Below are 25,918 nucleotides of genomic sequence, written 5' to 3' on the forward strand. Positions count from 1 at the left end.
TAATGAACCATTGAAGCAGGCAAGTGAAATTTGGAGTGGGGATATCATAAATATACCTATAAATTACACATGAAATGTTGTTTGTAAGTTAACAGTTACAAGCATGGCGATGGTGAAACTTTGACATTAGGTCTGACAGATGTTACATAGACTCTATGTAGAAGTAATAAGTTATTGCTAAAAATATAACATGAACATTTGTAATTGCAAGCAATAGTAAGAAAATGTAACTGGAGTGGGATTTGACTATGTAACCATATGTGTATATATCGGTGGATCGTTCCAGACATTGAATCACAAACCTTTAGAGAATCATTGAATTTTTTTCCCATTCTCATCTCATGAAATTTACATTTTTGAGATTACATGAACTGCGGGATTACGGTGCTAGTGTTGTCTAAATATATTGTTTTGTCCTGCAGGCCTGGTTACAGGGTATCAGGAAAATCACGCACAATGTAAAGGCAAATAATGTATGCCCCATGACGTGCTTGAAGAAGCAGTAAGTTTGAACATCTGTTGTTCAGCAATGTAGAGCATGTTGATGTGTCATGTCATTAATTTTAGTTGTGTGTGGGTGTTACTGTTTTTGTTGCATGGATTGCCCGCCTGCTATGTGTTGTTACGATTGGTAGACATGGCAGGAAGGTTTACGGATAGTCACACATAACAACAAGATAAGCAACATCTGTGCTCGCACTACACTCATGAAACAGTAAGTTAAATATTAATACTGGTACCTGCTTATGTATAAACACAAATTCACATCAAAAATTTCAGCAAGAAAGATTACATTTATATTATAACTTTATTATAGTGATAAAACTACAAGTAAGTAAAAAATTAAGGGCAGTTTTATTATAACCTTGGAAAATAATCAGATGACAGTTAGACATACTATGTATTCCGCTTTGCAGCCATTTGATCCAACAATCCACAGTCTGCCTGAGTTTATCAGAATAAAATGTCAGTTTTTAAGCCATTCTTGCTTTGATTGCACCTATCATGTTCTTAATCATGATGAGCAGCACATAACTTGTCTGAGCTGCTTCAGTTCGGTTATGGCAAAAATATCGCCTTAGAAACAACCTACAAATTCTAGTGATAAGCATGCACAAAATGCTGCCTCTTCACAGAGTGATCTTTCGATGAATATGCATTTGGTGGTCAAGAATTAAATTTCATTTTGTTCAGTTAATGTTATTATTATACGTTGCACTGTAGTATTTGTAATTTAATAGAATAGTTTTGAAATTAAATGGCATTGCTGTGAACTGTGTGTATGTTTATGTCCGAGATTATTTTGTAATTCTCTGTGTATTAATAACCAGGCTGAGCTGTCATATGTCACTCATAGGTAAGAAGTAACATTATGAGAAATCATATGGAAAATATTATACTTAGTTGGAATTATGAAAAATATTCTAGAACAGTTTAACTTTTGGTTACTTTTAAGAAATTTGTGTATATTAATGTTGTCTGAGTTAATTTTATTTTCTATAAAGCAAATATTCTTCTACAGCTGGATGCGCCTAGGATTCCTTACTGACCCAAAGGGCAAAGTACCTGTTAAGGTTGTGGCAAGAACTTTTGCATCAGGCAAGACAGAGAAATTGGTGTATCAGTGTTTGTCAGATCTTGGGCTTCCCAGTGGAAAGGTAAAAGAAAAGAAGTAGGAAAGCATCATTATATTAATATTAGTAGAGGAGAATGTTTGAAGTGAAAGATACATTTTTATCAGATTAAACAGTTTTAATTGTAAAATTTATTGATTACTTTATTATTTGTCATTCAGTGTTGTTTGCTTATGTTCCAAGTTGTGAATGTAAAATGTCTTGTTTCTTAATTTGCATTAGTTCATCATGTGTTTTGAAATGAAGAATCATTTATTATTAATTTGATTTGGTTTTATTTACTCATTTTTATCATTTGAGGCTAATACTGGGAAGGATGCAGACTGTGAAAGATTTAGAATATTGTCATTATCAACTGATAAACAGCAAAGCATGTGTGCACATTTCTACAAGTATGATACTTTCAGCATACAGGTGTGTTTGCTTTTCACATTCCGTGCATTTTTCATCAAGAATATAAAAACTGAACAAAAAGGATAGACCATGAATGTGTCTTATATACAAGAAATTTAATGAGATAATTTGAAGAATTTTATCATTGACAGTCTGTAAATTGCATTTTACTGTGATGGTCATTGTAAACAGTTGTAACTGTTGTATGTAATTTTATATTAATTTTAAAAGGTGTAATGGAATTTGGCTTACAGATAGTATGATGACCCATTGAAAATTATTTAAATTACCAAAACTAGTTGAGCTATTAATTGTAAAGGAATTCTGTTGCTTTGAATGGTTTTCCATGTTACATGAACATAAGTTCTATGGTATGGAAATTAGAATAAAGACTGGAATATATCTTGTTACAGAACGATGGAATAGAACCTGAAGACTTCACTTTTGATAAGTTCTATGACCTGTATCATAAGATCTGTCCAAGAAATGATATAGAGGAGCTCTTCCAGTCCATGTGAGTCAGTGATTGTTTAATATGTCTGTAGCTGGATGTATTTCCTTTTCATTCCAGTATACAGATTTATGCTGTCCTTGAAGGAGAAAATACTTCTTTACGTTATAAAAATATTCTAGGATGTATTGTACACTGGTGACAATGGTGGAAGTACAGTGTTGTGTTACAGAGCAATACTGTTGTGTTGTGATTTGTGTGCCTCACTCTGAAAACAGGCAAAGTATGACCAATGGATCACATTCAAGCACTGAAAGGATTTTGATTTCCCTTCAGGGAATTTATATTTATTTATCAATCACTCCATAAAACTGGTCAGATACTCCATCAGTGATTTTCACTAAGCAGTTTGTGTCCTTTTGGAAATTTTCTGGTCGAAGGTTCACATTTTGCACTTTGTTGCTTATGACACTGCAGAGCTGATACAAATAGGTTGATATATCTGTAAGTGTTCAAATGAATGTATTGTTTGTCATTTGTGCAGTACACAGGGTAAAACGGAGACGATCAGTGTGGACCAGTTCATCTTATTTCTAAATGAAAAGCAGAGAGATCCACGATTGAATGAAATATTGTACCCATTGTACGATGAGAAAAGGGCTGCAGAAATCATCACTACTTATGAACAGGATGAGCAAGCTCGCACTGAACGTGAGTAGTTCTGTGACTAATGCTGAAATGAAATGCTTCATATTTTCTTGCTGTCAGTAAAGAATCTTAAAACACCTTATTTATTTCTAAATCCAGTTTAAACCATTTGATTAAATGAATTAATTTCCTTGATGCCACTGATGATGACCTCTTGAGGTTGAAATGCGTATGGCAATAGTGTCTTTTTATAGTGTTAATAGTTGTTTGTTTACTTATTTTATATTGTCAGAAAAGATATTTAAGTTTTTCTACTCATTATTAACTCACTCCATGGAGCAGAGTCTTTTAAGACTGCTCTTCATGAGAGCCCAATGCTGGATCCTATCCTGAGACACTTCAATATGATCCACATACTCTTGCCCTCTTGTTGTTATGGTCAGTTTTAATATTTTCCTACTCACAGACTTCTTAATTTATCTCTTCCCTTTATGTTTTCTGACCAGAATTTTGCATGTGTATTTCATCTGCAAAGTGTACACATGCATGTGTGTATACACATTCTGCCCATTTCATCCTTTTTGAGTTTTTTCTGTAATAATATTTTATGAATATTCCAAGTTATTAAGCTCCTCATTTTTGTAATTTTCTCTATCCTCATGTTACTTTCTTTGTCTCATCAAATATTCTTGTTAGCATTTTATTATAAAACACCCTCAGTCTGTGTTCTTTCCTTTGGAGTGAGAGATCTTGTTTTACTGCCCTAAAAAAAGGGACAGACAGAATTATATAGTTTTGTATATTTTAGTCTTTATGTTTGAAACAGGAAGATAAAATTTTGAACTGATTTTGATCTGCTGCTCACTGCCAGTAAAATCCAGCTAGGCTCTAATGAAGGGAAGTTCATATTGTTTATATCTGCCATCTTTTCAGTGCTGCCAGCATTATTTTCAGATAAATTTCCTTTATTTTTTTTTAATTTTCCACATACATTAATGAATTTGTTGCTACAAAATTACAGGGAAACTGACAAAGGATGGTTTGATTCGCTACCTAATGTCTGATGAAAATGCACCTGTATTTCTGGATCGCCTTGACATTTACATGGATATGGACCAACCTTTATCTCACTATTACATCAACAGTTCCCATAATACCTACTTATCTGGCCGCCAGTTTGGTGGAAAGTCTTCCGTTGAGATGTATCGCCAGGTTCTTCTGGCAGGCTGCAGGTTTTGTCTTTTTTAAATTCATTTTATATTTTATAAGCTTTCTTTTGTTACTCGACTTCATCACATAACTCATAAAAAGTGTTTACTGAAATGTCATTAAAATCTTGGGTGCTTGATTTATGTGAGGATTTACAAAAATTACTTTTTGTAGGGAATATGATTTCTGCAGTCTACATATTTGGCTGTGAAAGTGGAAGATTTTATACAAGAAATTGTAGAAGTCCAACACTGAGACACTTGGTAACAAAAGATAGCTTAGATGTTTTTATTTAAATTCTTCATGTGTTTGTTACACTTTGTTATGCTTATTCTTTAAATGCTGTATGTGTAATGTTTCCATCAAACTAAAACATTCGTCATTAAGTTCACAGACAAGTTTCTAATCTCTGTCTTCATGTTTCTTTGGCATGGTGTAGATCATGTAGCAAACAGTAGAGGCCAGTTCTTGCCATATTGTGCCAGATCTATCTTCTAGCTCGCACCTCATACTATGATTTTATCCCTGCTGCTATTCCTTCTGTAATTTGGTAATGACATATTTTCATTGTTTTCACCTTTCATTTGCAAGCATGATGTGCATGAAATGTATGAGAATTGTTTTCTTAATTTCATGACAATTTAGTGTGTAACAAAATATGGTATTTACAAAGAGAGGTAAAGAATTGCTTTCACATATAGCCTGTTACTTCTTCTCATACCTAACATTTACTTAATACTTCTAATGAAATCAAGTGTCATGTAAACTCTGGATAGGCCATAGAAATACATTTTCTATTTACAGGTGTGTGGAGCTTGACTGCTGGGATGGTTTGGGAAAAGATGAAGAACCAATCATCACTCATGGGAAGGCAATGTGTACAGACATAGTCTTCAAGGTACATCTCCACAAAATTAACTCCATGGAGCACAGTCCTTGCTGTCAAACCTGATAATCATTCAGCTTGCCAATTCTCTGCTTTCTATGGAATATGGAGATTCATTACTATATTCAATAGAGCCCACTACTAGGCCTTATCCGGAGTCAGCTGAATTTAATCTCCACAAGTATTGTTCTCCCATCTGGGTTTGCATTTACCAGATAGTTTTCTATCTGAAAATGTGTGATAAGTGTTTCAGTCAGAAATGCAGAATACTAATTTTGTATAATAAAGTGGGTGGGGGTAAATATTATATCATAAGTGCTGAACAGCATGATTGAGTGAAGTTTCAGGCTATGGGTTACACATTGTGTGTAATTATTGTTGCAGTTTATCCATCATTGGAGGGTTTCTAAACCTGAATGTTGCAGAATTTGGCCTAACAAAGTAAGCTTCTGTCCTTCCACAGGTTACCCAAAGCCAGAGATAGAACCAGCTTCTGAAATGTTGCGTTTTAAAAACACTAAGACAGGATAAAATCGAGAAGATATATGTACACATGGTTGCGTGGTTAGCATTTCTCCTTCATAATTAGAAGTTTCTGACCTCAGATTTCAGCCCACAGGCTGAATAAAACCAGACCTTCCTACCGTATCTCCCTAAGATCCCTTTTCATATTATAATTCCATCTGTGCTTAGGTCCTGTGTAATATTTTCTAATGTGGCTGGGATTTTTTCCTGTGGTGGTTTCTTTTTAGCCCCCTGGCCAGTCTGAAATATGGAGAACCATGCGTTTTATAGTAACAATATTCGATAATTGCAGGATGTGATTTATGCACTTCGTGACACAGCATTTGTGACATCAGACTTCCCAGTCATACTTTCATTTGAGAACCACTGCTGCAAGGGACAACAGTACAAGCTCGCCAAATATTGCAATGACATCCTTGGAGACCTGTTGTTGAAAGAACCCCTGCCTGAAAGTCCTGTAAGTAATTTCACAGTATTAATATATATATATATATATATATATATAAATTCTTTTGTCCATCAGTCTGTCTGTCTGTCTTTTTGCTTTCCTGGTACCCATCGTCAGGAGGCTGGGTGGGCCTCAGAGCTCGTCTGGACGCAGAGGTCGGAGGAAAAATCCTCCGTCAGGGATCAAACCCCGGTCATCAAGTCTGTAGTCACTGTACTGAATGAGCTACTAGCTCCTCCCAGATTATACTGTATATTAAATGTAACCTAATCATGGATAATATCCAACATAATTATTATGTAACGTACCTAAGTTCTATACATTTATTCTTCACTGTTGACTTGTATAGACTGAGTTGTGTTGTTTGGTGAATAGCAGTTTGTGTCTACATTAAATTATTGGGAGCTTTCTGAACATGATTATGGTCTGCACAGCTGGAGCCAGGTGTTCCACTGCCTTCTCCCAACCAGCTCAAGCGTAAGATTCTCATAAAAAATAAGCGTCTGAAATCAGATGTGGAGAAAGCAGAATTGGACCTGTTCATGCAGGGGCAGTTTGTTATTGAGGATGAGGAAAAAGAAGATGCATCTGCTCCGATGATGGAAAAGAAAGAGGTAAGTCAGTTTCCCACTGTATAATTCTTGTAACTTGTCATCTACGAATCTATCTATGAATGAGATAGTGATAGATGACTAGTTCTTAGGAATACACTTTTATTTACTGGTGGAAAAATCTTGGTTCCTAAGTTAAGAGATAAATGACATTGAATTATACATATCCTTTACTAAATTAAGGTTAAAAGTCAAATAGAATAATATGGGTTTGGACGCATGAAAACCTGCTCATGAAATTAAATTGAATTATAGAATTGTTATTCTTTTTTTCTATCCCCCCTGCCTTCTTTTTTGCTGTGGGTTGAGATTGCATTTCTTTGGAATTGTGGCCACTAATGGGGCCCATTGTCCATCCCCCAGATGATACAGTGAAAAACCCAACAACTCTGAGAAAAACCTGTCTCAGTGCCACTTTGTTCACCACAAATCCCACGTGGACTGACCTGGGTGTGAACCCTGGCTTCTGCAGTTAGAAGCTAATGATCAGCCACGCAACCTATGACATGGCCGTCGCATTTCCTTACTGGTTACTGTTCACTGTAGGAGCCAGCTGAAGGTGCAGATGGTGTCGTTATACCGGAAGATGTTCCAGTACAAATACCGTATACAGGCTCCACAACCAATGTTCATCCATGGCTCTCATCAATGGTTAACTATGCTCAACCAATCAAGTTCCAAGGCTTTGATGTTGCAGAACGTGAGTTCACTGCATATAATCAAGTATATATGAAATCCTTGCATACCACCTGTTTGAGTGATTAGTGCAATTAAGTGGTTAGCCCTGCAGCTTTGTTTTTGAGGGATCCTGATTTTGAATGAGTCTTAAGGAATTGGAATATATGAGTTTGGATTAGATTTATGTGATTCAGGATATGAGTTAGCAGTAGGCTCCTCATAAACGTGGTAATGATACTTTAGGTTCAATAGAAGTTGGGGGAATGGGGAACATCAAACTGAGCATCTCTAAGCTTCTCATAAAGGGATCTGCTGTATGGGGTTGGGTGGATGGACGGTCGGTCATTTGGTTGGATGGGTCAGTCAATGAAAGTCTTCTTTATGCTGTAGATTATTAAATTCCAGTTTTTGTCCTCAGTAGGAATTTTTTACTGCTTACATGTGTGTACAGTTTTTTTTTATTTTATCATTTTTCAGAAAAAAATATCCATCACAACATGTCTTCTTTTGCGGAGACAGCTGGTCTAGGTTACCTCAAGTCTCAAGCAATTGAATTTGTCAATTACAACAAGCGACAGATGTCTAGGATCTACCCCAGAGGCACGAGAGCTGATTCTTCTAACTATATGCCTCAGGTGGGCTGGCCACATCTCATGTTTTTCAGAAATTGGAGCTGAAGAATAACCATTTTGAATTATCTTCTGGAAAATGTAAAAAAATTAGAAACTTACAAACCTGGCATGCTATAATTATTGGTTTCCTGCTCACTGGCTGGCTAGTGTGACAGCCAGAGAAGGAAGAAACTGTACTCCCATTGCCACAACTGAAGTATTGTCTTGACAAATTACGGGGAACCCACTAAATGTGTGACTGTGATCGCTAGGCTCTGGCCTGTTTTATTCTAAAACTCCTTAGTATTTCCATGGTTATGTTTTTTTATTGTAAGGCTATATTCATATATTTGTTCAGGAATTGGAAATATTTTAAAACAAATGTGCCAAGAAAACTTCTTGGGCAATTTTGATAATTTAAATTTTATTTCTCTGCTGATGGCCTTGTCAATGCTGCCATTCAATTTGGCATTTGATTTCAGGTGTTCTGGAATGCTGGCTGCCAGATGGTGTCACTGAACTTCCAGACACCTGACCTGCCCATGCAGTTGAATCAAGGGAAATTTGAATACAATGGTAACTGTGGGTACTTGCTGAAGCCAGACTTCATGAGGCGGGCTGATCGTAGTTTTGATCCATTTGCAGAATCACCTGTTGATGGAGTCATTGCTGCCCAGTGTTCCGTGCAGGTCGTGTACTTGTCCAATTTATATTGAAAAATTCTTACAGTATTTCTTATTTATCTTCCACACTCCACAGATCAGGATTAAGCCTGTTCAGACTTTGTAGCCATCTGCTGAAGTCTATATTCTTTTGGCTGGTAATGAATTGCCCATTCTATTCAGGTGGGTTAAACTTTTTGCTCTGTAATCAGCATTTCATTTACTGAATAAATAAGTAGTTACACTTTTTATTGTTGTTGTTATAGTGTCATTAAATAATGGATGTGTGGTACAGTCTGAAACTGGTTAAATCGGATCCTCACTCCTATGTAAAATTGTTTAATCTCTACTTTTCATGACAAACATAATTCATAATATTTTCTCCTGACATTTCAGTTGGTAAGAGACTTACATTATGGAAAATGATTATTGTTAAGACTGAAAGAATGGCTTTATGCAGGTGATTGCAGGTCAGTTCTTGTCTGACAAGAAAGTGGGCACCTATGTGGAAGTAGATATGTATGGGCTTCCAACTGACACTATCAGACGGGAGTTCCGCACACGTATGGTTCCATACAATGGACTAAATCCAGTATATAATGAGGAGGCATTTTTCTTCAGGAAGGTTTGTAATGTTTCTCCACACTTGTATTCCAAAGTTTTCTTTATGTGATCATTCCTCAGTCTGTTTTTTTTATCTCCCTGTTATAGTGGCTGTGTGCTTTCTGCGGTCTGAGAATTGCATTATCACACTCACTGTAAGGCCTTCAAGTTATTTATGCTGATAAATGTTAAAAAAGTATACTGCTTTTATTAGAAAATTGTATTATGTAAATAGTAAAGGATGCCGCACAACATACTTGGTTTTATGAGTACATGAAACAGGTTTGGATCTGGTGTCACCGTTTCCTGTATTATTAATTTTAGAAAACAGTTTTTGATTTAAGATATTCATTTTAGGGAGTCAGGTACAGGGATTTGAGAACATGATGAAGAACCTTTCATTTCCATAAAAGGTAGGGAATTTCTTAATTAGCTGTGTGACAACGAACTTCTCAGGAAGGACTTTGCTTCTTGTAACTAGTTCGTTAATCACACATGATATTTCAGAATTCTGAAATACATCATACCAACAGGAACTGATTGCGTGTTTGGTAATGAACCAAACTGTCAGATTGAACCTCCAGCTTGAAAAGCTGTTGCATCTCACGACCTTTAAGTTTATTCTGTCTGTCTGTATCATCAGGGTTGCTGATAAATGTACTGCTGTCAGGTTGTTCTTCCAGATTTGGCTGTTCTAAGATTTGGTGTTTATGAGGAAAATGGAAAGCTGCTTGGCCAGCGTATTCTCCCACTGGATGGCCTGCAGGCAGGCTATAGACACATTTCTCTGAGGACTGAGGCGAACTTTCCCATGTCACTGCCCATGTTGTTCTGCAATATTGAGCTGAAGATATATGTGCCTGATGGATTTGAAGGTAGGGTAGACGTAGTTTTATACTTACACTGTTGAGGTTTATGTGGTTTTATTGTAACATCTGTAAATAGTTGGTAAATAAATTCCATTTAGCATCATTCAGAGCACTAACTGCAACTGTGGATTGATTCATTTCCCTGTGTGCATTATTTTGGCATATGTTACTGTTTCTAAGGACACATTCTTGGCAAATAAAAAACTACCTACAGTTTCGGATGCCGTCTCTGGCATCGCAGAATATAGGACCTAAAATCTGTATTTCCCCCAGCAATTTGTTTAAGGAAGCATTTTCACATGCTTGTCGTTTTTAAAACGGGCACTTTATAGTTCTTCAATTCACCACCATGTCCAAATGGTGCCATTGTTGACTGTCATCTTACTGCTTATTTCCACTTGTTCAATGGCGTAAGTTGTTGACTTTTACACATCTTTCAGATGATGATGATACCACCCCACTTTTTACAGGTTTTTTATTTATCATCAAAAACAAACTGTGTATTATAGCTAAAGCATACCTCAGCATATATTTTTTTATTTTATTGGTATTTAAATTTCTCTACAAGAAGATTCATAGTTTTAAAATCTGAAAGGCGTAGGTCCCGTGCTTTTCAGGTAAAGGGTTTGGCACTGTCCATAAGTCAGTTAATCTGCTTGAATATATTTTCATGCAGTGAAGTTTTGTTGTGCTTACAGATTTCATGGCTGCTTTGTCAGATCCCAGAGCATTCATTTCAGCCCAGGAGAAGAGAAATCAACAGTTGAAAGCCATGGGTATAGAAGAGACAGACATTAAAGATCCGCTGTTGGGTGTCGATGGGAATTCTACAGCAGGGGCTGGAGGAAAGAAAGGCAGTAAGACAGGTGGTGCAAAAGGCGCCACTACAGGTACCAAGCTGGAGGAAGAGAAGAAAGGTACACTGTTGTACATTACCATTACCATCCTTAAAAATTAATTTTCCTAGTTATGAATTACAGGCTTTATACAAGCATCACTCTACCAGAATTGTGTAATTGTATGCTTTCAGAGGATCTTAAGTTTGATTCGATCACTGCGGAATCACTTAGAACAGAAAAAGGCTTCCAGAAGACGGCACGTAAGCAGCAAAAAGAATTGGATGCCACAAAGAAACGCCAGCTGAAGGAGCAAGTGGCCATGCAGAAGCAACAGTGCACAGCCATTGAGAAACTCATCAAAGGAAAGAAGTTAATATCTGCTTGTGTCATTGTGACGTAGAGATTATGTTAAATTCTAAAATCTAGGAACGGGGGATTGTCATTAGGGATACCACAGGATACAGCGAACACTGGGATGTACAAATGTGTGTGCAGCAGAGATTGATAGTATATGTGATACTGAATATAATTTTGTTAATTTAGAACTTTCTAACAATTATATAATAATTTTTTGATATATTATGTTTAATTATATTATTCATAAATAGTGGCAAGCATTTATAATATTTGCAAACAAGTTCATTTCCAGGGGCCGGAGAGAACGGCGATAAACCTCAATCGTGTCTTTGGATTCTTTTGAGGATGAAGCAGTATATGAACCTCAGAGTATATAGAGCCACATTTTGTATATCTTATGTTATAAATAAACCTCCAATGTTTTAATCTGGGTACACGTGTCAGGATTTGGGCAGTCTGTCATGAAGAGAAAATTAAATTAATCAGTTTGTGATAACAGTAGAATGTAGAGAGACTGATGCTTGTTGTAAGATATGTTTACATTTGTCGTGCAGTAAGAACGAGTTGGTGTCGGACCCGGCAGTCCGCAAACTGGTCGCAGAGCAGACAATGCAGTGGAGTGACATGGTCGAGCGTCATCGCAAGGAAGAGTGGGAGTTGATCAGGCAGCATCTGACTGACCAGCAAGAAATTTTGAAGAAGCTTATGGAGGCTTCACATGCTGCTCAAATGAAACAGCTGGAAGCTAAGCATGATCGGTAAGGAGACAAAGTTAAGTGTAACTATGGACACTTTTTTCTATTTTAACATTTGTAACTGTGTCTTGTGTTCTTGGTACTAGAAGTGTGCATTCAGATGCGCATATTCAAAGGCAAAAGCTGCAAGTGACACTTGAATTTTATGTCACACTAGGGAGATGAGGGAAATGAATTCTCGGCAAGCAAAGATTTCTGTGGAGACGATGAGGGAAGTAGCTAATGACAAGACACTGAGGACAAAAGGAGACAAAGATCGTCGACTGAAGGAGAAGAAACAGAACAATACCAAGAAATTCACAGATGAACGCAGGTTTGCTCAAAAGAAGAATGACAGAGAAATAGAGAAGTTGAAGGCAAAACATGACAAAGAAATGGAAAATCTTGTAAAGGATGTGCAGAATGTGAGTACTTTACACAAAAACACTAACTTGTTTTACAAGGCTGATGAAAGTTGTTTGTTTTACAGAAAAATCAATCGAATGACGAAATCTGAACAGACTCGTAAAGCCTACTTTCCTGTTCTAGACTTTGCCCTACAAATCTCTTTTTTTTTTTAAATGTTATATTTAGGCGATGTACGTTTATCAACCAATAATATAATGCATTTAGCTCGGGTGTTAACTCATTGGGTTTGTATGTAATTGGTCATAGATGATGGTGATGTTGGCAAATATTTGGAAGTTGTGATGGGTGAAATACATGTTTTAATAAAACTTGCCATAATTACCAGTGCTATTAGTATGGTGCAGACTGTGATGGTTGTGCAAGGAGTGAGAAGGATGCTAGGTAGAGACAGAACTTCACATGGCTTAGAATGCATTTGTTGTGACAGAAGAGTTCCTATATCTTCCATTTTTCAGGGTATTTTCTCTGAAAATTTTGTTCAAATTGTTGAGTGCGTTAGTTACCTGTAAACAATAATCATGCCCATTCCGAGACTCATACATTAACAGTTTGTTGGATTCTCATTGCCGTTCCTTGTAAGGCCACTGTTAAAAACTTGCATTCTGGTGCACCTAAGGTTTCTGTAATTTTTTAAATTATTATTAGCAAGGGATAAGCCCCGCCTTATTTATGTAGTTATTGTAGATTCTGTAAACTCTTGGAACTTCCAGTGGCATGCCACACTAAGGCAATGTCCTACGTAAGCGATAACAAGTGAGCTACCGGAGCTGCATAAGCAGCATGGGGTGTCATATGAAGCTGTGAATCGATTGTCGTGTCCTACCTGAGAGACCGCAATAGAAGCACACGGCCTTCCTGTGCATGCACCTTCCATGTACTGCACGGTCAGAGCTTTCTTGCGCACGTGCCTTACTGGCTAGCACAGCAACTCGCTTGAAAATATCAAAATATATGATCTCGGACTTTGGCCGCTTCGCTGGAACCTAGGACAGCGCCACACGAACAGCCAGTTTGATATTTCTGCTTCACCCACGCAACTCGCATTTAATCGCTCACGTAGGACAGCGTGTAAAACAACATGCATATATCTGTAATAAGGCGTAAAAAGACTGTTCACAAACTGTGTGATACAAAGGAAGACAGGTTATGGTTTTAGTAATACTGATAAAATGCTGGTTAATTGTCTAAATGTACCCTAGTTATTACCCGACATGCACTGCAATCTTTAAATCATTCAGGTAAGAAGGTTAGTTTAGAAGTTATGATGAGTTTTAAGTTTTTCGTAAAGCGTGTCGGTGAGCTACAGGTAGGATCTGCAGCCAAGTAGCCAGTCCTTGGAATGTTTAACGTGGCCGTTTTATTTGCAGCAAATTGAGATGAACAACAACGAAGAACGAGAGTATCAGCTTGCAGCCAAGAAGGAATTTTTTGCTTGAACTCTTGATACCAACAGAACCAGCCAAAACCTTGTCATATTTATGTTAAGAGCTATTTTATGACTTGTAACATTTATATAATTCTAGTCAGATTGATATTTTATCACTCGCTCAGAGTGCTATAATTCAGCTGTGTAGTAAGGTAACAGCGCATCTCAACTTCGAAGTCATGTGATAAACCAGTAAACGTAGGTCTCCGCGCTGTCAGAGGTATGACGACTATAGCTCACCAGTTTTTAAATTATTTGTTGATCTGTATGGTGATAATCGTGCATTGTGTAATTTTATCTTAAAAAGTAGAACTATTGTTACTTATTAATGTATATATGTATGCCAGCTACGAAGGGTACAAAAAGATAATGTAAAACCAAATATTGTTGTTATAGAATTGATAAGGTATCTGTCCCTAATTGTTGAGATATGCATACATTTAAATTATGACAGATAAATAAGTATGCAGATCGACTATATTCTAATGTTGGGTACATATGTTCACCCACGCCCATTTACGTTACATATAAAATTTCCATTAATGTCTAAATTGCGGTATGTTCTTGCCTAAAAAATTAGAATAGAAGTAAGTATCTCGTTATCAGCATTGCATAATGTATGCAGATCATAATAGTCTTCTCAGAATGAGCTGTTATCTACAGTAGTATTATTTTCGTTAGTAATGTACTTCTGACAAGTGCCAAAAATTTATATAGGGAAATTCTGGGAATTAGTATGTAAGTTTTCAAGAATAATATACCCAAAAGTTATACATGAGTACAAAAAGATCTGGTCTGTTTTTTCCAGACTTTCTAACCAAAGGGAATTAATATTTAATCAGTAAAATGTTACCAAATATGAACATGAGATTTTACACAAGTAACGTACACACACGCAACTTAAAGACAGCCAAAGAGTAAACGGTGTGTGAAATTATAAATTAAAGTGTATGAAGTTTTGTGAGGTTGGCATGATGAAACAAGTTTGTGGTATATGCTGAATCATTGTGATGCTTACCATATTACCAATCCAAAACCTTTGCCGTATTGTCTGTACTTTCGGCTTTATTACCACATCTTTAGTTATAATGTATACTACCTGATGGCCGTGGAACTTCCGCTCAGGATGCATTTTAGTTACATGAACGTTTTGTACACACGGCTTTTTCTGTGTTGAAATGGATTCCAGAGCCATCGTATAGAATAGTGTGGTAAAAGCCGGATTGTACTCAAGTAACTGAATAATTTATTCTTTACTTCATTGAGTGATTGATTGAAATTCTCCTCATGTCTAATATCCGTGGCATGAGAATATGTCGGGGAGGTGCATGTAAGGCTACATACATGTTTTCTGCTTTGCTCTCGTATCCATGCGAGAGGAGGCCGCGTATGCTGGCAAGGAGAAAAATGTGTCCATACTGGGTTCCAAATCCCGATCACTCGACGTGTAGGTAGTACCATACTGATTAAGCTAATCTGGTTCATTAACTGACTGATTCTTTCAGGATTTATGATTTGTTTTGATGGTCGTTGGGTAATACAGATTAAGGATGGAAATAATCTTCTAAGATTGTTCCAGAACAATTTTTCTCATAAAAAGTGCTGGGTTTTTTTATTGTACAGGACAAGTAAGCTAACTTAGTCCAATTATCTTTTACAGTGAAATAAGTTGCTGTGTTAGAATTGTCTTTGCAAGTTTTAGAAGCTTATATATATATGCATTTGTTTTGAATTGAAAAAAATTAACATTTGCTTATCTGAAATCTGACAAATGTGACATTCCGTCGTATATACTGCGATGTAAGCATTTCATACTTGAACTAAAATTTAAGTTTGCCCCATGGCCGACAGGCCCATCGTGATTATTTGTGAAACAACTTATTGAATCTCTTGAAGTTGATAATGTACGAAATTGTGAGCAGTCTGGCTATAACGCTATAATGCATGTGGTTCGGAGTTTGTTCTGAAAACTCTTGACCCTTGAACTGCACTTTCTTGCCCATTGAAGAGCGTTGTAGTGACGAGTATTTGTGTCAGCATGTGCGCGCTCGTGTCGGAGCGATCGAGCACAAGCGTGATTAAATGCGAACATTCCGAGTTTCTAGTGATGAAGGCTTCTGTTGCATTTTGTTGTCTTGATTACTGTCCAATTTTAGAAATATTGACAGTTATTAAGTAAATGTAAAGTATATTCTAAATAGCCTGAAGGGCTCAGATATCGTTTGTCTGCGTAGTGCTTAATTTTATCTGAAAGTTTTATTTTACGTTACAGCCAAAGCGCTTGTCTGTACTAATAATACTTAGAATATTTGTTAATGCATTATATCTCTCCGACTACAACAGTCAGGAACCAAGTATTGTAATGCCCCATTGAAGAAACATTTTTTGTGTAATGATTGTAGAAAATTTATTGAATATTTTTTGTAGTACAGGAAACAGCCTTGAGTATATTAAACATTTTCCGTGCAGTAATTTATCTGTACTTAGATTAATGTACTGATAAAAAATGTCATAGCTACCAAGTTCTTGTTGTTAAGTCGAAGGATGCGTTTAATTGGAATTCCTAATTTTCAGTAAAGACATTTTTAGTGGTGGCTTCTAATAGAGTAATTAATAGAATTGAACATGTGTGAATGTAAGTTGCAGCCCCCCCTCCCCTCCCCCAGAGGCATTCAGAAGGAAAATGGTGCAATATATTATAGAAAACACGGTATGCATGGCTTTACTAGTTGAATGATTCCTCCGTACTTTGTTTATAAATGGCTGCATAAAAGGAGAAGCAATTTTATGGAAACTTTGAATACCTCATTGAAAACAAGGAGACGGTGGAGCAGATGGTCTATTTATCACTGTTGCCAATTCTTTTTGCTGGAAAATATTTTGGTGTTACCAGTACCTTACTATTTTTGTTGTAATAACTTCTGCGCAGACAAAAATATAGATGGAGCGCAAGAGTGACAGTGGATTTCGCTCGCGACTCTCGAGCAGATCGAGCGGGAATATTTTGCAGTTTACCCTTCGGACTCCGAAATGGGTTCATTTATGTTACATGTACTTAAACATGATAATTACTTTGGATCTGTCATAAGCTTTCCAAAGGGTAATGTTTCCAAAATGTAATTGTTTGGAAAAACTTTAGGTGATGGATGACACACGATCATTAAAAGCATTTAGATTATGTGTGCTTGTTACAGAGTAGTGAAATTAAGTGACCTTGAAACGTGTCTTCAGTAATTAATAGTGTGATAGGAAAATCTGAAGGTTCAATACCACTCTCTTAAAACCTGCCTTTGGGCATGACCTTGAGCCAGTTTTATCCATTTCCCATTTTCATGAAATATTTCTCAGAGAGTCAGATTAATGTTATCCTTCCATCTTCTGAGTGGTCGTTATCTGAGCTTTTCACATCAAAATTCTGTATCAAAAGTCCTTATTGCATAATGTTTAACTGCGTACTTCATTCTTTTAAGTCAAAATATGTTCATTAGCCATTTGATTTCAAACATTTGTAATTTATGTCCTCTTGAAGTGAAGCCATGTTTTATTCCTATTAAAAATACAGGATCGTGACTACATTGAAACAGTTGGGTCTTAATACGCAGTCACTTCTCCGCTTTATTTCCTCGTTTATTTACCAGATACAGAAAGAATGCATCACTGACGGTGTGAGCCTGTACCATGTCTTGATTAGTGTAGTCAAGAGTTGTTTCTAGTTCTGTTTAGAATAAATACCACTAGATGTCTTTCAGAACCTGTAAAAAAAATTCACACTTCTTGGAGATGAAAGATTTTTTCTCTTTCTTTTGTGTTGTATTTAATTATGTAGTGAATGAATTCCGGTAACTTATTCCAAAGTAAAGGTATTTTGGTTGTTTGGGGGTGTACATTCTTTTCAACAAACATAGTTGTTACAATATCCCAAAATGTCATGAAAAATATTCAAGATATGTGTGTGAGAAATGTTAAGATGTTATTGGAAAAGTTTGTAACCAAAATAACGGATTTGTACAGGGTTTTATCAGTCAGTGTTTTACCTTTTTTTGTTCTGAAATGCGGTTAGTAGTGAACAGATTCCTGGTATGTGCATTTGTTTACATGTCATTAAATGGACGCAGAATAAATGCTTAAAATATGCCATTGTCTTCTTTGATGGTTCATTGTGAGAAAAACTAATATTATTTGTTCCTTTTTGTATAACACGTAACACAATCCAAAGATTTAGCACTGGGCCTACATGATTTAGGTTGGTCGGTTCCTTTTGATGGACCCAATTTAATGGGTACTTATAATATTTTCACTTGAGGTTGGAAATGGATCTATTTTCTGAAATGTATTTATTTAATAATACTAGACTGGACATATTTTAAATACAAATGTAAAATACGTGTTTCACCTGTGAGGAAAAAGAATTATCATGTTTTACATGAACTCAATCCATTTTCAAGAAATTTGGTCACAGTTACAAATCTATGGAAGTGACAGTTACTCATAAAACTATATTTAAAAGTAATTCCATGTGTAACACTTCACTGGTGTAACCATAAACGATGAGTTCTATTGGGTCGATTGTTGTGGTGGAAATTTAATATTTACGTTATGCTGGAGTTCATGTCACAGCACGATGTTGCCTCGTGTGTTTGTTACCTTAGATCCGTTGTGTGATTTTGCGCAACAACGTCATAAATACGTCGTCATATACCGAAGCAGCTACAGTATATGAAGTTTAAATTAGAATTTACATACTGGCTTGCTTAATTAGATGCGCATTGACGTCGAATTAAGAACAACTTTAGCACAGGGAATATAATATAGTCTGTATAAGCGGCATGTCTTTGTTGAGTGCTAATATTTAATTAATCGACACCCATTTCAATATGGCTTTGTACAATAGCACCTTGGTGTTCACTGTACTGGAAGGTTGGATACATGATACGCTATACGAACAGACGTCAGTATTATTTGTGTTTTATTATTGCATTATAATTAAATGTGAATGGCTGTTCATCCGGAATGAGAACTTGGAATAATTCGCCACGTAAAAACATTGCAGCACATATTATAGGCAGTGAAAATAATACATCCTTGATTGTTATTCTTACATGTATTGTAATGTATGCAACGTGGATATGTAACTTCGTGTCGTTTGACATCTACAATTGCGTTTGCATGCTTTGCTTTGCTATTGAAATGTGATGCCTTTGGTATTCGTCATCCTGTCAAGACAATAAGTGTACTTACGTACAGAACCCCTTGGGAAATTTATAAAACAAATTCATGACATGTGTTCCGTTTATTAGATCGTAATACTGTCCCGTTCCAAAGCATTTTGTGAAATTTGTATTTAGGGTTTTGGAGTCTCCCATACGCCTAAACCCCAAGCGTGAAGAGACCATATCTCACCGGCTGTCCTCGGCAGCATATTTGCCATAGTATTTTTTAGGATGACTTATAACCTCGAAGCTTTAGGATCACCCCTGTTTGGCTATCCGAGACGTTATCGCTCATACACTTCGTAACGCGTTCGTTAGCCCCATCAGCCTCTTTAGTAGGCAGCACGCTGTTCTGACTACAATCCAACGTATTCATTCTAGAAGAATTCCAGCCATCCGATCAGATGATGTAAGAAGATGTTACAGGTGAAGATATGCCTTATAACCCGTGCGACATTTTGTTCCAGAACGATTGGCAAATTTCTGCTACATTACAGCAGACCTGCTAGATATTATTTACGCATCGGTTAATTTCCTAACCAACTAACGGAGTCCTGAGGAGAATAACTTGACATAAGAGAAAAGAAGTAACAGGAGGAAGGAAAGAGACCACTTAAAAGACCTAAGGGTAGATGGGATGCCCATATTAAAATGGGTCTTAAATTGATAGGTTGTGGTGTGAATAGGATTTATCTGGCGTAGGATAAGGCTTTTGTGAACATGGTAACGAACCTTTTGATTTCGTAGTTGCTGGGAATGTAATCGATTACATTAGCATCTATTTGTGACTTCATTTACAGAGTTTGTTTTCCTGGGCATTATTTTACAAGCATGACTCCTAGTTATTCCACTTCGCATTTCAATTTTTGTTACCTTGAGAAAGAAAACAAGCAGTGTCTCCATACGGGTTTGTACAAGCACTCTTCCTAATGAATTATAGGTTATTTTCGGCACATCTGTAGCACATCTCACAGTCAACGTTTTCTGTCCTACTGATAGCAAGTCACCTGCAGGATCTCATGTTCCCCTCCGGCAGGTTTCGCTTTCTCCCGAGACCTTTTGCAAGCAACGCCACGTAAGAAAACACTTGCTAATTTTTACTACAACAGCGAGTATAAATGAAAGAAATGTTCAAAGAAAGTTACAGGGTTAGAATGGGATGAAGTTGAATCATTTGACTGCAACACCACCAGGTAACTTCACCTTGAAATGACAGGTGAAGGTACATATTTGCAATAAGGCTAGTACACGTGGAAGCCAAAACCTTGTTACTAGCGTTGTAGTCGGCAGTAAGCAGTCTCCGTTTGTGTTGCTTGGTGGCCTTTCAATACAATTGTGACGCAGTTTGCTTTGTATTTACGCGGACTATGCTCATCGTGGGAAGCCTGAACTCTAGGTAATGCTGTTTGCAAACTTTCTTTTGGAATTGTAGCCGTAGCAAACGAGTTAATTTTCGTTTGACAGTATCAGTTGCAAGATTGTTTTATACACAATTGAGGTTAAGCCACAGAGCCTTCGGATTATGCAGCCTGTTATATTACCTTGTACACACGCGGAATCTGTTGAAATTTGGCATGGAAACCTGCTCTGAAAGGCCAGGACGAATTTAAATTTAGGTTAATGTCATTGTTATATTATCCCTGATTTAAATAAAACCTAATACACTTTGTGAAAATGACTAGCGGAACGAAAAGTGGTGTAGGCCAATGTGTGGAATCCGTTAAGACACACAGCCTTTGTTTGAAATACTTTCGGGGCGATGAACATTTAACATGGTACATGGAAATATGCATTCTATTGGTTCAATGTGGCGTGCCCTGTTTATCGTACAATTAGCTTCAAAACAATCTGTTTGTGCCTGTAGTAAATTAACATCAAACACAGTTTATATTTTATTTGTGGTTTATATAACCACTGTCAGTAGTTCCGAATTACAAGGGTCAAATGATAGGATAATTAATGAATTGGAAAGGGACTAATTAAAGGCACTAACTGTAATAGATTTTTTCTCAACCAGTATATGACGTGCTTAATGTAGTACAAGGGAGAACTTTATCTTTTATTTCTGAATTTAACTGGAGGGGTTGAGGAAAACTACGAAAGACATCAGTCAGTATAACTAGTCTTCTGGCCGAGATTTAAACCCGGGACCTCTCTAATATGAAGTAGTGTTCTCCACTCAGTCGCTGTGTTTGGTCAAGGCTAGTCGGTGTATAAAATCGCGAAGAACACATGTGGAAAACATGTGTAGGCTTACTCTAAAACTGGTGCACACATAGAAGAAAATATTTCGTCATATAACAGTCGGACTAAATTTTGTGTATAATGTACGACGCGTGGAAGAAAGCCTTGCAAAATTTTGGTTTGGAAGTCTGAACGGAAGAGGCCAGAAACTGATATGAAGGAGGGGAACGGATTGAACTGGCTAAGGGTAGGATTAATTCATTGCAGGGGGAGCTTTTGTGGATATTGTAATGATTATTTATCTTTCATGGAAATGAATTTCTTGTCCAGTTTTTCAAGTTAGATCGAATATATTGAAGTCAGTTTTATAAAATCAAATTTTTGGCCGTATTTATAAATTTACGTTAAATTATTAACGGTCTGTCGTAGAATAACATAAAATGTTAATATATCGTTACATTTATCTAGTCATGTTAAAGCTTCCATGAAATGTTGATCATTATTATTACGTATTATGCAATTAACTAAGTCCGTTGAAGAATCCAAAATCAGTGTGTATGCTAATTCGTACTCCAAACTGAATTACTTCGCCCCTTTAGGCGTGTTTCTACGTGGGCTTAATTAAAACGGCATTGTACGTAAAGTACACCCTGGACGAAGACTTACAAATTCCACGGCGGTCAACTACACTTTCTGTTTCCTCGGAATGAACAGAATTCGATGGCTCTAGGACACGATCCCAGTTGACGTCATCATAAAACATTTCTGTAAGATACCAAATGTTGAATTGTTAGCACTCGTACTTTGTATTCCGAAGTATCAGGGTTCGAATTTATCCTGTCGTAACATTTTGTGTTTTCCTCGGCCCTTCCAGGTATATGCTGGTATAATGTCATAAAATTGGCCACAACCTCTTGTTCTAATATCTTTTCCATGTCGTTATTTATAAAGTCCCCGGGTTCTTATGAGGACTGCTCATTGTTAGTCTATTATAATGAGAAATAATAAACTAAATAGAGGCGAAGATACGAAAAACCTTTCGATTTTTGAAAGAGGAGCTACAGTTTTCTGAGTTACAACGAGAAGCAACGACGAACCAACGCATATTCCAACGGCCCCGGTATTTGATACGGGCAGGGTATCATTGTCTGTTTCGTGCGACTGCGCAGTGATCACAACAGAGATAACGGTTTAATTTTAATTTTCAGTCCAAAACAGAATGAAATTTGCATGAATACTTGTATAGAGGTCAAGTTGAGATCGTTTGCAGATACAACAGGCAGAAACATCTAAATTGTGAATTGATTATAAAGTTTGTGTTTTTTGTGACCTTATGAAACACAGTTAAGTCGGTTGTGCGTCGTTACAAGCATAAATTAAACACAAATATTTACTTGCGACGTAATCTCGAACGCAGACGGACACAAGCCGGCCTTCAGACGGGCAGATGTTCATGAGCAGAGACGGACGTGCATGACCTGTATCAAGGCATTACCCTGGCATTCGCTTGGTCGACCAGCCGAGATTCGAACCGAGTACGTCCCAAATACAAGTCTGGAGAACGTTTTCGCTGCACTAACCTGTTGCACATGAAGCCCAGTCAAGGGACAGAGATGTTGACGTAGTATTCGATTAGTTGCCCATTTCTAATTGACTGAAGATCGCTGTCATCATAGAAGTTAACGACATTTCAGAGGTTCTTGCGATATTGGAGGCCTTTATGATTTGAAACTCCGATAAACTACAACGCGCAACATGCCAGAAGACAATAATCTTCATATCAAATCTAAAACTTCTTGTAGTGAAGAGTCATTTGAATAAAAAATTTCCTTGGATATTATCCATCGTCTAGTAAAATATAAAATATGAAACGTAAAACGACGTTTCGGAGATGGGACTCTATCTCCGTCTTCAGGTTCCTACACAGTTGGGCCCACTAGATAGAGCTAATCCCTATCTCCGGACGGAGTGGGCCCAACTGTGTAGGAACCTGAAGACGGAGATAGAGTCCCATCTCCGAAACGTCGTTTTACGTTTTATATTTACTAGGTCCGGAGATAGGGATTAGCTCTATCTAGTGGACCCAACTGTGTAGGAACCTGAAGACGGAGATAGAGTCCCATCTCCGAAACGTCGTTTTACGTTTTATATTTACTAGGTCCGGAGATAGGGATTAGCTCTATCTAGTGCAGGGGTGGCCAACCCGCGGGCCGCATGTGGCCCGCCTTGAACATTTTTCCGGCCCGCGAGATTCATCACACTTTTACAAAATATATTTATTTTATAATGGCCAAAGTAGTGAAAACCAATGTATTAAAAAAATACATTATTTGTGCATCCATATATTCAAAAATTATCTGTCGAAATTATGAGAAAAAATTAACTTTGTGGCCCGCGGAGTTATGATGCATTTCCAAAGTGGCCCGAAAGATCATTTGGGTTGGCCACCCCTGATCTAGTGGGCCCAACTGTGTAGGAACCTGAAGACGGAGATAGAGTCCCATCTCCGAAACGTCGTTTTACGTTTTATATTTACTAGGTCCGGAGATAGGGATTAGCTCTATCTAGTGGGCCCAACTGTGTAGGAACCTGAAGACGGAGATAGAGTCCCATCTCCGAAACGTCGTTTTACGTTTTATATTTTATATTTTACTAGACGATGGATAATATCCAAGGAAATTTTTATTCAAATAATCTTCATAATCACTGCCTGAATCCAGACTGTTCCCACGGGTTATTCTTGTCGTTTTATTCCCTCGGGCTTCCTGAGCGAAAACTGGGATAGTACCCTGAGATTGGTCGCGGCAGTTTCCTACGCCCTTCTGGCACTAAACATACATTCAGTTGGTCACACTGCGGTCCATCCATAATGTGTTGATAGTCGGACGGGATTTTCGACGGCCTATTTTGTATGAGATTCTTCGACCTCGACAGCCTGCATTCCAGCTTTTATCTGCAGTTTTGGTCCTGAGTTGTCTTCATCCACTGATTTTCATTTCCTTTCACCAAATGCCAGATTTATTACCTCACTCTGCAGAACTGTGCCAGAATAAGCCGGCCGATCGAAATTCCTTGGAACGTTTAGCACTAACCGGTTTTATGACTCACTCTTATTGCCTTCCCTGGACACATGTCTTCTGGGTCAGAGCCACAATATGGAATACTATTGTTTCATTTTAATGACACCCTACCACAATAGGCAATGCTTTCTCTTTTCACAAAGTCTGCATGTCGATTTGCATTTGGAGCGAGAGAAAGATTTAACAGGTGTGCATAGAACGATCCATTCGGAAAACTAAAGATTCAGGTGTACAGAAGAATCATTTCTCTTCTTTTGTGTTGACGTGAAATTTGGTCCCACACGTGATACAGACCAAGGACATCTGCGAAAACGGTTCTGACGAAGAAATTTGGATCTGGGACAGATTAAGTAAGGAAAAACTAAAACAGAACGTTTCTGCTGAGTGGTTACTCCTGCTTCATATTCGGGAGGCCTCGGGTTCAAATCTGGGCTCAAATATCCTGATCGAGATGTGTGTGGTTTTACTCAGGCTCTCCAGGAAAATATCAGGGTAGTACCTAAGCTACGACTGCTTCTTTATACTTTCTTTCCAGTTCATTATTCATTCTACACTTTACTCTAATCTAAGTAATATTATCGGTCTTAGTTTCAGCCTCTTGTGTTGTGCTGCCTGATTTTACAAAATGGATTTGTTGTCAGTGTAATCAAACAAGGATTTACACTGCAAGTAAATGTCAAGATTGTGCTTTATAAGTATCTCAAATCTTATCACAACTTCAAGATGAACATTTTAAGGCTACTGGGATGATATCAGCGCTCTTAAACAGATAAAGATATTTCTAACCAAACAGGGCCATGGAATCAGAAACCGAAAGTTAAACGTCGCTAATACCGAAGCATACGACAAAACCTTGAGATACATTTTAACGTTATCCTGCCGTAGTCTATCGAACGGACATTTTTTTTAAAAAAATTCTGTTCGCATTTCTTGTCTCTTACACGCCTTAGGTCCAAAGCTAACGTCGTAAGACTTTCGAGTACACGTGATATCAGCCCGACGGGTAACGGATGAGACGACGGTCTCAAAGATGCTTTATTTTGGCCACATCGTTCTCCGCACTTCACACCTCTTAACTTTATTTGTGAAGTACGTTAAGGTCTGTGTGTTCATTACGGCAAGAACACTCGAAACTTCAATGCACGTATTTAAGAAGCGTACGCGAGTTTTACCTCTGCGGCTAGAGAGTTTGCCGTTTCTTAGAGGTCATCGACAAGCTCTTGGAACATCTCGTGAATTAGCACAAGTGAAGGTGCAGTAGTTAAGACGTACTACATTCCTCTTTGGATCTGTTTTGCTGTAAATTCCTACTGCAACTGATGAGGGAAAGTATATTAAACAGAAAACAGGAAATTTTTTAACTAATCTCTCTCTTCGGGACGATTAGAAACTAAAATAAATTAATATAATTTCATTAAAATTAAATTATTT

General features: G+C 37.2%; 2 protein-coding genes across 5 annotated transcripts in view; both read left to right on the plus strand.

The window, feature by feature from the left end:
* The window catches only part of norpA (no receptor potential A), a 23,755-nt gene extending 5,607 nt beyond the window's left edge, over window positions 1-18,148 (plus strand). For 2 of the 3 annotated variants that reach the window (XM_022070305.2, XM_022070304.2), the window contains exons 5-22: window positions 636-715; window positions 1,523-1,658; window positions 2,441-2,541; window positions 3,023-3,189; window positions 4,148-4,358; window positions 5,140-5,233; window positions 6,039-6,203; window positions 6,629-6,808; window positions 7,352-7,505; window positions 7,961-8,118; window positions 8,577-8,783; window positions 9,217-9,381; window positions 10,030-10,234; window positions 10,927-11,145; window positions 11,259-11,436; window positions 11,979-12,182; window positions 12,337-12,583; window positions 13,955-18,148. In XM_022070305.2, coding sequence (XP_021925997.1) covers window positions 636-715; window positions 1,523-1,658; window positions 2,441-2,541; window positions 3,023-3,189; window positions 4,148-4,358; window positions 5,140-5,233; window positions 6,039-6,203; window positions 6,629-6,808; window positions 7,352-7,505; window positions 7,961-8,118; window positions 8,577-8,783; window positions 9,217-9,381; window positions 10,030-10,234; window positions 10,927-11,145; window positions 11,259-11,436; window positions 11,979-12,182; window positions 12,337-12,583; window positions 13,955-14,023 — 2,940 coding nt within the window. In that variant the 3' untranslated portion in view covers window positions 14,024-18,148. Of the gene's footprint in view, window positions 1-422; window positions 503-635; window positions 716-1,522; window positions 1,659-2,440; window positions 2,542-3,022; window positions 3,190-4,147; window positions 4,359-5,139; window positions 5,234-6,038; window positions 6,204-6,628; window positions 6,809-7,351; window positions 7,506-7,960; window positions 8,119-8,576; window positions 8,784-9,216; window positions 9,382-10,029; window positions 10,235-10,926; window positions 11,146-11,258; window positions 11,437-11,978; window positions 12,183-12,336; window positions 12,584-13,954 lie in introns of all 3 variants that reach the window. The other variant, XM_022070306.2, reaches the window with a different exon arrangement.
* Window positions 18,149-20,473: 2,325 nt separating this feature from the next.
* The window catches only part of LOC110832875 (echinoderm microtubule-associated protein-like 2), a 39,501-nt gene continuing 34,056 nt past the window's right edge, over window positions 20,474-25,918 (plus strand). Inside the window, exon 1 of one of the 2 annotated variants that reach the window (XM_087357375.1) lies at window positions 20,474-20,619. The gene's annotated coding sequence lies outside the window, so the exon portion shown is untranslated. The remainder of the gene's footprint in view (window positions 20,620-25,918) is intronic. The other variant, XM_087357384.1, reaches the window with a different exon arrangement.

This window comes from Zootermopsis nevadensis, unplaced genomic scaffold (assembly GCF_977971745.1).
Source record: "Zootermopsis nevadensis isolate Lab colony 2312 unplaced genomic scaffold, Znev_1.0 Znev_ptg000028l, whole genome shotgun sequence".
In the NCBI taxonomy this organism is placed as follows: Eukaryota; Metazoa; Arthropoda; class Insecta; order Blattodea; family Termopsidae; genus Zootermopsis; species Zootermopsis nevadensis.